This window comes from Schistosoma mansoni, chromosome 2 (genome assembly GCF_000237925.1).
Source record: "Schistosoma mansoni strain Puerto Rico chromosome 2, complete genome".
NCBI lineage: Eukaryota > Metazoa > Platyhelminthes > Trematoda > Strigeidida > Schistosomatidae > Schistosoma > Schistosoma mansoni.
This window is the reverse complement of record NC_031496.1, coordinates 11,651,166-11,663,567: the sequence shown is the minus strand read 5'-3', so window position 1 is coordinate 11,663,567 and position 12,402 is coordinate 11,651,166. Positions and strand designations below refer to the sequence as shown.

Here is a 12,402-nt window from a genome sequence, read left to right as displayed (position 1 = left end):
GGCATTCTGTATGTTCAAAGCGACAAAGTTATTTATGGGAGAGGGTGGTAAACCGTTTCATCTTCAGATTTTGTCAATCAGGTCAGTGTTGGTGTGTTTTGACTCTGAACTACTGTTTAGACTTTTACAGGTCGATATATTTTAACTAAATCATTTATCGAATACAGTTTATGTATTTGACTTTCAGTTACACTTTCCGTGTGAAATTTCGTAAAACTATCCTACCATGTAAATACTGGGGTTTTTATGTCATGAGACCCTGATCGATTTCGCGTGCTATAGTCATTAATCAGAATTCTGATTAGAATTTATTCTATTACGCGTCTACTATTTCCTAGGCTTGACTAATTGCACATCTGACCTGCATCATTACCCGTGAGCCGAGGTAGGCTAGGCTCTTATTGGTCAGATGTTTTCTATCTTTTCTCTATTTCTTGCCTTGGTTTCAAAGTAAAGTCTGCGGCCAACTTCTATTGTACTCAATTCCATTATAGCTCGAACTTCAGACAATAATACAGAGCAAAATCTTGGCCACGTATCAACATAATTAAGAAATTACAATAACGGCATAACTAAACAACAAGTGAAGAAAAAACGAGTAATAAGTTCGTAATAGATGAATAACAAATTAGGAAAGGCAAAGCATAAAACTCCACATGGAGCCCCTCTGGAGTTACTCCCGGTCCAAAGCCCGGATAAAGGAGGAGGGTTGGGCATGGGGTTAGCGACCCTGTCTGTAGAAAACTAACTCGCTAAAACACGATAACCAAAATAAATTATCTTAACTATTTAAAATCTGCCCTGGGAGTTGGAAGGTCTTCGTTGAGAAGAGTTATGACGCCTCGTGGTGAAAGCCGAGTTCCTTCGGAAGTCACGAGACTAGTGCCCTTTCTGTAAACCAGAGAAACCATTAATTTAGGTACATGGAATGTTCATACAATGTGGGAAACTGGGAGAGCCATTTAAATTGCTGCAGAAATGAAAAGATACAACCTGGAGGTGCTTGGAATCAGTGAAACACATTAGACGCAGGTTGGACAACAAAGACTATCTTCAGGAGAGCTGCTGTTATACTCCAGCTATGAAGAAGAAAATGCCCCACATACACAAAACGTTGTACTGATCCTGTCCAAACAAGCGCATAAACCACTTATAGGATGGGAACCTCGTAGACCAAGGATCATCAAAGCCTCCTTCAAAACAAAGAAAGAAGGCATTACAATGAACTTCATCCAATGCTATGCGCCTATCAACGATTATAATGAAGACGTTAATGATCAATTCTACGATAGGCTGCAGTCAATCATCGAGAAGAGCCCAACAAAGGACCTTACCATTCTGATGGGAGATCTAAATGCCAAGGTTGGAATGGACAACACCGGATACGAAGACATCATGGGACGACATGGACTGGGAGAAAGGAACGAAAATGGTGAGATTTGCAAACCTATGTGCCTTCAACAAACTGTTCATAGGCGGCACTATATTCCCACACAAACACACACAAGGCCACGTGGACTTCACCGGATCACACTACAAAGAAACAAATCAACCATATCTGCATCAATAAAATGTTCAGAACGACGATGGAAGACGTGAGAACCAAGAGAGGAGCTGATATAGCCTCAGATCATCACTTGCTGGTCGCCAAGATGAAAATGAAACTCAAGAAGCACTGGACAACGGGGTGGACAACATCACAAAAGTTTAATACGGCCTTTGTTCGAGATATTGGCAGACTCAACGAATTCAAGATAGCCCTCAGTAATATGTTCCAGGCTTTCATGAGCTACTCACTAGAGAGGGAACTACCATGAAGAACAACTGGAAAGGGATAAAAGAGGCAATCACTTCAACAAGTTAGGAGGTCCTGGGCTACAATAACCACCACCACAAGGGATGGATTACTGTTGGTACATTGAATAAGATTGAAGAAAGGAGGAACAAGAAGGCAGCAGTCAATATCAGCCGAACAAGAACAGAGAAAGCCAAGGCACAAGCTGAATACACAAAAGCAAACAAGCAAGTGAAGAAGAACATCAGAGCCGACAAACATAAATATCTGGAAGATCTAGCAATGACGGTGGAAAGAGCTGCGAGAGAAGGAAATATGAGACAATTGTATGATACAACAAAGAGGCTCTCAGGAAATTATCGCAAACCAAAACAACCAGTGAAAATCGAGGAAGTAATCACCAACATTGAGGAACAGCAAAACAAGTGGGTAGAGCACTTTAAGGAACTCTTCAATCGACCACTCTACTTCATTGGTTAGTTGTGAACTTTAGTGGTTGAATTTATGTGTCGATCTAAGATATTGAAATTACTACAATCTCCACAAATCCCCATTCTGGTAATAATCGTAAATTGACTGTTGTCATATTGGCTAGTAGATTTTTTCTCCGTTCATCCGCATTTATAATTATTATATATTCATATCTAAATATTGTGAGGAGCCGAGACAGTCTTCTGACTTTAATGGACTTCTGATACGTTATTCCAGTTAATCTAACAGCTATCCAATCGCTCTAATTGAAGTAAATGAACTAGGATTTGTAACCTGAAACTTAATGGTCAAGAATTTATTATTTTCACACTATGTAGTATCTCTTTACAGTTTTAAAGCTATTTATTATTCGTCTAGGTCATGACTGAATACTGAGTAAAGATAGGCATGCATACGCCAAAATTAATCAAATAGATAACTGTTATTATATTGTAACTGAACTTTACTCTCGGTTTCACAATCTTGACTGTTTGTATTTGTCTTAATAAAACCATTATTCGGCCTATAATTTAGTTCACAATTGTTGGTCGGAATGGTGTATCACGTGATCTAATCTTATTTATTTATTTATTTATTTACTTAAACACATATATATTGGTACAAAAGGGCACCAGGTACATATGCGCCACACAAAATAATGAAAGTAGGAAGAGAAGGGATGAAAAGATAAGGCGGACTGAAATGTACAACCAGAAGACTCTTTCAGTTAGGAAAGTTAGAACCATTCTTTATGTAGAAAGTAAAAGAAGGTTGCAGCAGGATCGCCACTGGCTTCTATTCTGAGCCATATCTGATAACGTCTCTAGCCACTGTGTTGCACCATCTCTCGGACCCCGACCAGGGAGTCGTGAAGGACCAACGGAAGCTAGCCCTTTGCAGCTCTCTTTCATGCCACGACACCATGTCATACACTGACCTCCTCTCCGCTTTTTCCAACCAGTCCCAGGGTCGGCAAATAATGCACGACGTGGAAGTCTCTGGGACGACATTCGTAAAACATGTCCAAGCCACCGAAGTCGGTGTTTCAAGATGGTGACACCAATTGAATTATCGTCTCTGCGCCCGAACACACGATGCCGAACCTCTGCATTACTAACATGGTGTTGCCACTGTATGTCAGCAATCCTTCGGAGACAACGATGATCGAACACAGAGAGACGTCTAACATCCTCAACTCGGAGAGGCCAGGTTTCACAAGCATAGAGCAAAACTGCTCTCACCGACGCGTTGTAGATCCGACCTTTTACAGCCAGACTAACATCACGAAGGCGCCAAAGATGGCCCAGATTGGCATAAGCCGCTCTGGCTTTCATTATACGTGCACCAATCTCATCACTCACGCCACCACCAGCACTTATATAGCTACCTAGATACACGAACTTCTCAACTACTTCGATCTCCTCACCATCCAGGGTGAGTACAGGATTAGAATCCTGCCAGTCTTGTAGGAGTACTTTGCACTTGGAGGGTGCAAAGCACATGCCGTACCTGCGGATACTGATTGCCAACTGATTAAGTGCTGATTGCATGCCTTGGGCATTATCGCACAGTAAGACAATATCATCCGCATACTCAAGGTCGAGAAGTCGTTCTCCAGGCAACATATCCACACCGCCATTACTTACATCCACCAGAGCTATTTCCAGGATGTCGTCGATGGCAAAGTTGAAGAGGAATGGTGAGATCGGGCAACCCTGCCTAACCCCACTGCTCGAATGGAACAAGGGAGAAAGGTGGTTGTATGCCCTCACTCTGCCTGAGGTGTTCGTATACAGGGCCTTTAAGATGTTAATGAACTTCTCAGGCACACCCTTCTTCAATAGACAATCCCAGAGAACAGTCCTGTCCAACGAATCGAAGGCAGCCCTGATATCAAGAAACACTACGATTGTTGGCCTGCGATAAGTATGACGGTGTTCTAACATTTGGCGGAGGGTGAAGATGTGATCAATGCATCCTCGACCAGAACGAAAACCAGCCTGCTCCTCGCGAGTCAATCGTTCGCGGGTTTTAAACAACCTACGAAGAATGATAGAAGCCAATAGTTTGGACGCAATCGAAAGTAGACTTATCCCCCGATAGTTATTGCAGGAACAACGTGAACCCTTTTTAAAGATAGGGACGACTATTGACTCATTCCATGATGTTGGAACACTTTCTTGCTCCCAAACCTTTCCAAACAACACAGTCAATTCCTTAGTCAGAAAGTCGCCACCATCTTTAAAAAGAGCCGGAGGTAAGTCATCTGGGCCAGGTGATTTGTAACGTTTCAAGAGTTAGAGTTCCTTGCGGACTTCCGCCTCGTTTGGTGGGACAGTCGTCACCGGCCATGGGGGGCAGGACAAGCTGGTTGATGTTGCCGGAGCAGCAGGCCAGTTGAACTGCCCTTCGAAAAATTCCACCCATCGTCCAAGACGTCGGGAGATGTTAGTGATTGGCATCCCATCATCCTCGTAGATTGTTTCACTCACACCAGACTTCTTGCTGCCAGTGGCTCGGATGAGTTGGAAGAGCTTCCGGCAGTTACCAGATGCAGCTGCTGCTTCCATCTCATTAGCACGCTCCGACCACCAGGCTTCCCGGTCCTTACGCAAGCTTTGCCCGATTTCATTACGTAACAGCCTTCGTTTGTGGTCAAACTCACGGTCGCCTGGAGTAGACCGACGGGCTTCCATCAGTTGTAAGGAGCCAGAAGAAACCCAGTGCTTGTAAGCGGGACGTTTCGCGAAGCCGCAAGCGGCTTTACTCGCCATTTTCATGGCGTCGTGAAGATGCAACCAATGCTCATCTATACTTTTCGGTGGGGTGGTAGCTAGCCTAGAGGCTAGCTCCGCTCGATACTTACTTGCAACAGAAGTTGCAGCCAGTTTACTAACATCGATCCGTTGATGGTGGTCAATCCTTCGGCCACTGAAAAGTAAGGTGAGATTGGCGCAGACCAGGGCATGATCAGACTCCAGATAGGTACTCCAAAAGGAGAGGCAGTCTTGTACACAACCACGCCAGCGGTAGCTGATCGCGATGTGATCAATCTGAGTCCAGGCTTGGGATGCAGAGGGAGGACGCCAGGTGGCACACCGGCGATGACTGTGCCGGAAGTTAGTGCTGGCCAGAAACAGGTTGTGGTCTGTGCACAGTTGCAACAAACGGTCCCCGTTATCTGTCCTGCGACCAACAAGTCCCCATCGGCCACCTAGACGACTCTCTTCTGTGCCTAGACGCCCGACCTGTGCATTCAAGTCTCCGGCTAGTACTACAATATCTGTCGAACGCGCTTTCTGGAGAAGAACTGTTAACTGATGGTAAAACTCATCCTTGATTGCATCCGGGCTGCAATCTGTCGGGGCATAGGCGGAGATGACGAAAAGACACCGTTTCTCACGCCGATTTCTTCTCACTTTGATGGAACTTTCTAATCTAACAGCACATAACCGACTGTTAATGGGGATCCAATCGATTAGTGCTGCCTCAGCCCTAGCGCTTAGTGCGACACCAACGCCAGCAAGACCAGACGAAGATGCCACAGGGTCCCCGGATAAGCGCACGTGGAACAAGCTTTTCGAGGCGACAGATGGAGAGCGGATTTGTAGTACTTCACTAGAGTCTTGAATACGGGTCTCGGATAGACAACAAACATCAACATTAAGACCTTCCAAAGACATAGCCAGCCCTATCTGTTGTCCGATCTGCATTAGTGTGCGAACGTTGAAGGAAGCCAGCTTGAACGGCGTACGTGGTTTCAGAAAGACTGCCTCAGTATTCATTATCGGTGGAAGCATTCACTTTCAACCAGACAGTGACTGGAGATCGTTTAGATAGGACAGATTTTCCACCAAGAGCGAGCTGCTGCATAAGTTGAAGAGTAAGGTTACACAAATTGGGGATAAAAGGGGGTGAATTAGCGATATGGTAAGTAATAATAATAATAATAATAATAATAGTAATAATAATAATAAAGGTAATAATAATAATAATGTAAATTGTCTTGCTTATAATATGAGCAGGAATAGAATCGTCAGTAGAGTTCATCATTTCATTCAGATTGCAGCCCGGATGCAATCAAGGATGAGTTTTACCATCAGTTAACAGTTCTTCTCCAGAAAGCGCGTTCGACAGATATTGTAGTACTAGCCGGAGACTTGAATGCACAGGTCGGGCGTCTAGGCACAGAAGAGAGTCGTCTAGGTGGCCGATGGGGACTTGTTGGTCGCAGGACAGATAACGGGGACCGTTTGTTGCAACTGTGCACAGACCACAACCTGTTTCTGGCCAGCACTAACTTCCGGCACAGTCATCGCCGGTGTGCCACCTGGCGTCCTCCCTCTGCATCCCAAGCCTGGACTCAGATTGATCACATCGCGATCAGCTACCGCTGGCGTGGTTGTGTACAAGACTGCCTCTCCTTTTGGAGTACCTATCTGGAGTCTGATCATGCCCTGGTCTGCGCCAATCTCACCTTACTTTTCAGTGGCCGAAGGATTGACCACCATCAACGGATCGATGTTAGTAAACTGGCTGCAACTTCTGTTGCAAGTAAGTATCGAGCGGAGCTAGCCTCTAGGCTAGCTACCACCCCACCGAAAAGTATAGATGAGCATTGGTTGCATCTTCACGACGCCATGAAAATGGCGAGTAAAGCCGCTTGCGGCTTCGCGAAACGTCCCGCTTACAAGCACTGGGTTTCTTCTGGCTCCTTACAACTGATGGAAGCCCGTCGGTCTACTCCAGGCGACCGTGAGTTTGACCACAAACGAAGGCTGTTACGTAATGAAATCGGGCAAAGCTTGCGTAAGGACCGGGAAGCCTGGTGGTCGGAGCGTGCTAATGAGATGGAAGCAGCAGCTGCATCTGGTAACTGCCGGAAGCTCTTCCAACTCATCCGAGCCACTGGCAGCAAGAAGTCTGGTGTGAGTGAAACAATCTACGAGGATGATGGGATGCCAATCACTAACATCTCCCGACGTCTTGGACGATGGGTGGAATTTTTCGAAGGGCAGTTCAACTGGCCTGCTGCTCCGGCAACATCAACCAGCTTGTCCTGCCCCCCATGGCCGGTGACGACTGTCCCACCAAACGAGGCGGAAGTCCGCAAGGAACTCTAACTCTTGAAACGTTACAAATCACCTGGCCCAGATGACTTACCTCCGGCTCTTTTTAAAGATGGTGGCGACTTTCTGACTAAGGAATTGACTGTGTTGTTTGGAAAGGTTTGGGAGCAAGAAAGTGTTCCAACATCATGGAATGAGTCAATAGTCGTCCCTATCTTTAAAAAGGGTTCACGTTGTTCCTGCAATAACTATCGGGGGATAAGTCTACTTTCGATTGCGTCCAAACTATTGGCTTCTATCATTCTTCGTAGGTTGTTTAAAACCCGCGAACGATTGACTCGCGAGGAGCAGGCTGGTTTTCGTTCTGGTCGAGGATGCATTGATCACATCTTCACCCTCCGCCAAATGTTAGAACACCGTCATACTTATCGCAGGCCAACAATCGTAGTGTTTCTTGATATCAGGGCTGCCTTCGATTCGTTGGACAGGACTGTTCTCTGGGATTGTCTATTGAAGAAGGGTGTGCCTGAGAAGTTCATTAACATCTTAAAGGCCCTGTATACGAACACCTCAGGCAGAGTGAGGGCATACAACCACCTTTCTCCCTTGTTCCATTCGAGCAGTGGGGTTAGGCAGGGTTGCCCGATCTCACCATTCCTCTTCAACTTTGCCATCGACGACATCCTGGAAACAGCTCTGGTGGATGTAAGTAATGGCGGTGTGGATATGTTGCCTGGAGAACGACTTCTCGACCTTGAGTATGCGGATGATATTGTCTTACTGTGCGATAATGCCCAAGGCATGCAATCAGCACTTAATCAGTTGGCAATCAGTATCCGCAGGTACGGCATGTGCTTTGCACCCTCCAAGTGCAAAGTACTCCTACAAGACTGGCAGGATTCTAATCCTGTACTCACCCTGGATGGTGAGGAGATCGAAGTAGTTGAGAAGTTCGTGTATCTAGGTAGCTATATAAGTGCTGGTGGTGGCGTGAGTGATGAGATTGGTGCACGTATAATGAAAGCCAGAGCGGCTTATGCCAATCTGGGCCATCTTTGGCGCCTTCGTGATGTTAGTCTGGCTGTAAAAGGTCGGATCTACAACGCGTCGGTGAGAGCAGTTTTGCTCTATGCTTGTGAAACCTGGCCTCTCCGAGTTGAGGATGTTAGACGTCTCTCTGTGTTCGATCATCGTTGTCTCCGAAGGATTGCTGACATACAGTGGCAACACCATGTTAGTAATGCAGAGGTTCGGCATCGTGTGTTCGGGCGCAGAGACGATAATTCAATTGGTGTCACCATCTTGAAACACCGACTTCGGTGGCTTGGACATGTTTTACGAATGTCGTCCCAGAGACTTCCACGTCGTGCATTATTTGCCGACCCTGGGACTGGTTGGAAAAAGCGGAGAGGAGGTCAGTGTATGACATGGTGTCGTGGCATGAAAGAGAGCTGCAAAGGGCTAGCTTCCGTTGGTCCTTCACGACTCCCTGGTCGGGGTCCGAGAGATGGTGCAACACAGTGGCTAGAGACGTTATCAGATATGGCTCAGAATAGAAGCCAGTGGCGATCCTGCTGCAACCTTCTTTTACTTTCTACATAAAGAATGGTTCTAACTTTCCTAACTGAAAGAGTCTTCTGGTTGTACATTTCAGTCCGCCTTATCTTTTCATCCCTTCTCTTCCTACTTTCATTATTTTGTGTGGCGCATATGTACCTGTACCTGTCGGGGCATAGGCGGAGATGACGAAAAGACACCGTTTCTCACGCCGATTTCTTCTCACTTTGATGGAACTTTCTAATCTAACAGCACATAACCGACTGTTAATGGGGATCCAATCGATTAGTGCTGCCTCAGCCCTAGCGCTTAGTGCGACACCAACGCCAGCAAGACCAGACGAAGATGCCACAGGGTCCCCGGATAAGCGCACGTGGAACAAGCTTTTCGAGGCGACAGATGGAGAGCGGATTTGTAGTACTTCACTAGAGTCTTGAATACGGGTCTCGGATAGACAACAAACATCAACATTAAGACCTTCCAAAGACATAGCCAGCCCTATCTGTTGTCCGATCTGCATTAGTGTGCGAACGTTGAAGGAAGCCAGCTTGAACGGCGTACGTGGTTTCAGAAAGACTGCCTCAGTATTCATTATCGGTGGAAGCATTCACTTTCAACCAGACAGTGACTGGAGATCGTTTAGATAGGACAGATTTTCCACCAAGAGCGAGCTGCTGCATAAGTTGAAGAGTAAGGTTACACAAATTGGGGATAAAAGGGGGTGAATTAGCGATATGGTAAGTAATAATAATAATAATAATAATAATAGTAATAATAATAATAAAGGTAATAATAATAATAATGTAAATTGTCTTGCTTTTAGTATGAGCAGGGATATTATCGTCAATAGAGTTCATCATTTCATTCATTTGTGTGTGGGCTGTGATACTGCCCAGATGCCCAAACCGAAGCAGGTGGTTTTCTTAGGGGACCACACCCCGAGCCTTCGACCTAAAGGTCTGATCCACAAGGCAGTGGAGCGTCTTGAGGAGATGCAGTCCCATGGCTGCCGTTGACCAATGACAGGTTCTTCCGCCATTCGTTCCATCAGGATACTGGAGCCCATGTGCACCATTGGTTTGGAATCAGGGTTTTCCAACTCCCCTAGGTGGACCCTCCGTGTCCACCAATCCGGTTGTAGCGCCGGACATTCGCTTTTCGTCCTCTCACTTTCGTAAACAACACCCCCGCCACGAGAAGGCAGTGAGTAGGACTTCCTTGGCAGAGGCTATATACGCGTGGCCATATGAGATCATTTGGAGAGGGAGAGAGGACTCTCCCCACTCTCGGCCGTACCAGGGCATTTGGGGGCAATCTAATCTAGTTATCAGGTATATTATCTAGTATCGTGATCTAGTATGGCCACATTATTATTATCAGGTCTAGTGTTATTGTATTATTGTACTACATATCAGAGGGTAAAACCTTTTATTTTTTAGCACTACATCAATCATAAATCAACTTTATTATTTACAATGAAAACATACTGTTCTGATGAAGTACGCATTTTTTCCTCGTAGCGTTTACGTAAACCGTTCATCTCTTCCTGTATGGCTTTACGATCTTCCATTAATGAATCAATTTGTTCACGAGCATTACGTGTTTGTTCTTCCAATTGAGTTTGTAATGCTCTTAAAGAAGATTTTGACATTTCAAGTTCTCTTAGTACAGCTTCATGTTCTATTCGAGAAACTGTATCCGATTTAGACGATTCTGACAGATTAGAACAATTTTTATGGTCCGATTTAATTTGACCTGATTTTGTATGTTTTTTTCAGGGTTGGTCAATATGAAAATGTGAAGGAAAAAACAAGATGCATTAATGTGGAAGAAATTAACCGCGACAGTAGTATAGCATACATTAAACAACACTAAAATAGATCTGTCGTTAAAAAGCTTTTCCGGAATTCATATCTAACAATCTTATTTGGTAGCGAATAAAACTATCAACTTATTTATTGTTCAACTTAGACACCTAGATAAGTCAATAGTTATTTTCAAATGATGACTTGCGCACTGCTGAGGAGTCCCACAATAGGACGAAACGGCTTTCCAATGCTTCCAGGTTTCCCTTGGTGGTCTAGCTTTAATTGACTCATGCTTTCAACTATGAAAATACTGAAATCTCCACAGAATCCCTTCTGATACTAGAAAAGCGCCGAGAACGTTTCTATTCAACAGATTGAAATAGTTATTTTGAAACAAGGAAAATACCATTTGCATTTTAAAACTATAGAAATACTATGGGGAATTTTATCTTCACAAGAATAACTTTAATGGATTTTTAACATGTCTCAGTTGAACAGTTGAATAACTGAACACATTTTAAGTCGGTTGTGAAATAAACCTACTTAGATGTAGTAAAACTAAACTTTCTCAAATTCACAATAAGCTTGGAAGTATAACAATACTAGGGGTAGCTAAAAGGAAAAGTTAAAAGTCTCTAAGAGCTACATTTCGAGATGTTTCTCAGCACGGAATAACGGCAATTTTCAGGGAACTAATAGTGATCGACAGAAGCTCATCACAACCACGGACTAGATAAATATGGAATTAATAACTATCGGGCGATCAATTATTTTAAATATCTCAACTTCTGGTATGGTAGAGCAGTTAGATTAGCGCAATGGTAACGGGTTTGAATGGAATAACAAAAGGTAATGAAGGTTTCAAATGTTAGAAAGACTATAAGTCCCCTAAAGATTGCAGATACACTCTGCTAGGGACTCCAAACTAGCGCAAAACCTGTGTCCAGGGATTTGTATCGACCGACTCCAGCAGCTGGAAATCAAAAAAAGGGCATGAAGATTAAGATTTATCTTTGCTGATAACTAAATTGAAATTTGATAAGTAAAATTTGATCGGGAATAAATAACATTTATATTGCTTATATTATTTGATAAACTAGTGTAAAATTATGGAGAAAGTCTCCGGTCACCATTGTCATTTAAGCTGTCTTTTCAGCTTTTATGAATGTACGTACAAAGAGAAACAAAATACATACTTCCGCTTGGTTTTAAAATTGTTTTTCCTGATGCAGTAAATTCCATAATACCCTGAGAAGGAGCTGTTGGGATGATCGGTTTAACAGCCATAGCTGAAATCCATGCTGTGTTTCTGTCCGCTTTTCTATTCTCATCACCACTGAAATGTTCACCATTTTCATTATCAACTGGTTCTTGGTTAGCAACATTTTGCGATTCAATGTTAGGCTGTTTTAAAAAATAAGTGATTTCATTTGGTCCTAAATTGGATAATTGTAATAAATGTTGTATTTTACGTCGATCATCTAATTCACGAATCTTCAAACGGTCATTTTCGGCATATAAACGTAGAACATGTTCACGTTCTTGAAAAAGATAAACCTATTTATAGTAGGTACATGAATAAAAAGTTATATTGAACGACTAAACACTTAAGTGATTCGTAGTTATTTAGCAATTGAATAAATGCTGAAGTGAAGTAGATTGAATGATAAAAAAACTCAATATCATTAGTAGTAAAGATTGG

General features: G+C 43.8%; 1 protein-coding gene across 1 annotated transcript in view; it reads right to left on the bottom strand.

Annotated features, from left to right (window-relative positions):
- The window catches only part of Smp_045310 (hypothetical protein), a 33,899-nt gene that overhangs the window by 7,247 nt on the left and 14,250 nt on the right, over window positions 1–12,402 (bottom strand). The window contains exons 7-8 of the mRNA XM_018795676.1: window positions 11,897–12,257; window positions 10,380–10,647 (exon numbers count right to left, since the gene is read on the bottom strand). Coding sequence (XP_018649965.1) covers window positions 10,380–10,647; window positions 11,897–12,257 — 629 coding nt within the window. The remainder of the gene's footprint in view (window positions 1–10,379; window positions 10,648–11,896; window positions 12,258–12,402) is intronic.